This window comes from Auxenochlorella protothecoides (assembly GCF_000733215.1).
Source record: "Auxenochlorella protothecoides strain 0710 unplaced genomic scaffold scaffold79, whole genome shotgun sequence".
Taxonomy (NCBI): Eukaryota; Viridiplantae; Chlorophyta; class Trebouxiophyceae; order Chlorellales; family Chlorellaceae; genus Auxenochlorella; species Auxenochlorella protothecoides.
In genome coordinates this window covers 5,176-8,024 of record NW_011934155.1, presented here as the reverse complement: position 1 = coordinate 8,024, position 2,849 = coordinate 5,176, and the positions used below count along the sequence as shown (strand labels likewise).

At 64.2% G+C, this 2,849-nt stretch overlaps 1 protein-coding gene across 1 annotated transcript in view; it reads right to left on the bottom strand.

Moving 5' to 3' along the window:
• Window positions 1-225, bottom strand: part of F751_5993 (Elongation factor Ts) — a gene marked incomplete at both ends in the record, with an annotated part of 2,629 nt that extends 2,404 nt beyond the window's left edge. Inside the window, one exon of the mRNA XM_011398009.1 lies at window positions 17-225. Within this exon, the coding sequence (XP_011396311.1) occupies window positions 17-225 (209 nt within the window). The remainder of the gene's footprint in view (window positions 1-16) is intronic.
• Window positions 226-2,849: the final 2,624 nt, after the last annotated feature.

The following is a 2,849-nucleotide window of genomic DNA, read 5'->3' as shown; positions in this document are numbered from 1 at the left end:
CCACACATCCCTGCACCTGTTGCCGGAGTGGATGTAGGCGCCAATGACACCCTCGGCCGCCGCCCTCCCCGCCTTCTTCTCGGCGCTGGCCAGCCCTTTCTTGCGCAGCGCCTCTGAGGCCGCTTGCGCGTCGCCGTTAGCTTCACGCAGCGCGGCCTTGCATGCCATGATGCCGGCCCCCGTCTCGGCTCGGAGCTCCTTGATGGCCAGGGGCGAGATGGTGATCACGGCTGTGGCTGCTTCAGAGCCGGAGCCGCCGTCGGCAGCAGCGGCCTCGGGCGCCGGCGCGGCGGCTTTGCCGGACTGGCTGGCGCTGGACATGGCGGCCACCTGGGCATCGACCTCGGCCGCGAGATTATTGGTGCGGCCCACCAGACCCTCGCCCAGGTTGTACCTGCGGGTGGCAAGGGAGGAAGGTGCAGTTAAGGGTGAGAAGGTTGTCAATGTGGGGAAACAAATGTACAGCTGACACGTCCCTGGGCTTTGAACCAATTGGTGCCATGATGCCACTGAAGGGCCCTCGAAGAGATGCTGACCGTTTTGAACATGCAAGTCTCATAATGGGCCCTGTTCTCATCCAATCCCACCTCAGACCAGCTCACCGGATGAAGCGTCGGACTTGGATGTTCTCCCCCAGCTTGGCGGCGACACCCTTCAGGTGCTCCGCCACGCTGAGATCCGTGTTGCGAATGAAGGGCTGCTCCAGGAGCGCACGGCTGGCGGCGTACTTTTGCAGACGCCCGTCCACCATCTTGCCCCTGTGTTGCGATGAGTAAGGTGAGGGGAGAGTGAGGCTGCATGCCCTATCAATTGTTACGCGACAATAGCGAAACACGTTGCTTTCTTTGCTCTCCACCTGGGCCAACCAGTGGATCCTTGCCCAGGCGGTTTAACAATGTCTGCACATTCCTCGATCAGCGCCCCACCCCAAAACCCAACCCCCAATGGCACCTGATGGCCTCTGGCTTCTTCAGCAAGTCCTCCTTGCCCATCTCAATTTCACGCTCGCGCTCAATCTCAGCGGCTGGCACATCCTCTAGGTTCACCACATCCACGCCCGCGCAGGCCGCCACCTAGTGCATCCATGAGAGCGGGGGCAAGGAAGCTCGCAAGCTAATCATTGCTCAGTAGGGTGCCTACCTCCGTCCTCTGTCTCTCTTCAAACCACCATGCATAGCAAGGTGGCACCATCACACCCACCCCTCCTCCGCCTCCCTTTCCTCCCAGCACCTGCATGGCCAAGTCAGCGGCCAGATCCTTGAACTCGTCGCTCCTGGCCACAAAGTCTGTTTCGCTGTTCACCTCCAGGAGCACGCCGATCCTGATAAAGGGGCCACGGGAAATGAGGCGATGCTAGGCATGGCGTGATTGACATGCACGGCGTTGCCTAGCACACTTTGGCTCCGTCTCAGAACTGCCTGACGCCTCACGATCATGCGCTGCACATTTCCCAGGCCTGCCTAACCCAAGCATCCACCCCTCATACTCCCATCCCTCACTTGCTGCCGTGCACGAACGACCAGATAGCCCCCTCTGTGGCAGACCGCCCCGCCTTCTTCTCAGCAGAAGCCAGACCCTTTTTCCGGAGCCACTGTGTGTGATACAGCAGAGTAGGTTTCTGTCGGCGCTGAGACATGCACGCCTGTGGACAAGGCAACGCTTACACCGAGGTGGGGCTGCCAAGGCCCAGCTGGGGCGGGACCCGGCGTCCATCTGCCAGGATGAGCCGCACGGACGCCAGCTGCGGCGGCGCGACCCGCGACCAAGCAGCGCCGCGTCACCCGGAGACACCGCGCCCACCCCCTACCTCGCGGGCGCTCTCCTCGTCGCCGCCGTTCTTCTGCAGCGCCTGCTTGCAGTCCATGATCCCCGCCCCGGTCTCGCCACGTAGTCGCTTGATGGCGTCCAGGCTGGCCGCACCCGGCGCGGCAGCCTCGGTAGCAGCGGGGTTGGCGCCTTCATTCTCCTGTCCTGCCCCGGTGGAGAGGGCGACCTTGGGGGCAGAAGCCTCCTCGGGCTGTGCGGCAGCCTGCACGGCGCGCAGGGGTGACACCTGCTCGGCGCTCTCGGCCTGCTCAGCCATGTCCGCCACCAGGCTGTCGGCGCTGGCCAGGCCGACGGACGCAGCCTCTGGGGCGGCCGCCTCTGAGACAGGCGGCGCGGCTTCTTCCTCTACGGCTGCGGGGACGTGCGCGCCCTCGGGGGAGCCGTCCGGCACCTCCTCGGCGGCAGGCCCCTCCTCGGGCGCCGCCGTCTCGGCTGCCGCAACATCCAGCGGCTTGTCTTTGGCCGGGGAGCCGATGGCGTCCGTGGCGAGGGAGGAGGTATCCAGGTTATCGACGACAGAGGGGGCATCGACCTCGGCAGTGGCCAGCTCCTCCACAGTTTCCTCCTCCTTGGTGGTCAGGGGGGAGTCGTCGACAACAGGGGCGCTGTCGACGAGGGGGGAGGACACTGCGTCGGGGCTCGATGCCGCGCTCTGCGACTCCTCTGCTGGGCTAGAGTCGGAGATCAAGACGTCGTCAGATACGAGCTGGTCGGCGGCAGGCACCTCGGAACCCCCACCGACCGACACAGAGGATGCCTGTTGCGATGTAAGGAGGGGAGTGGAGTGTGAGAACGCGAGCGGCAGAAGCAGGTCTCGGGACGGCAGAGTGTGCAGAGCGATAAGGGCAGTGCCTTGGCCAACTCCTGGCAGTGCGCGTTGCTGTGTTGTGCTCTGGGCCTCCCAAGCATGCCCCCGCTCATCTTCTGCAACTCGTCCAACACCCTCTCCACGACAACCCCAACCTACCTTGGGGTAAAGAGAGAGGTTCAGCCCAGCCATCTTGAGTGCCTGGCCCATGGCG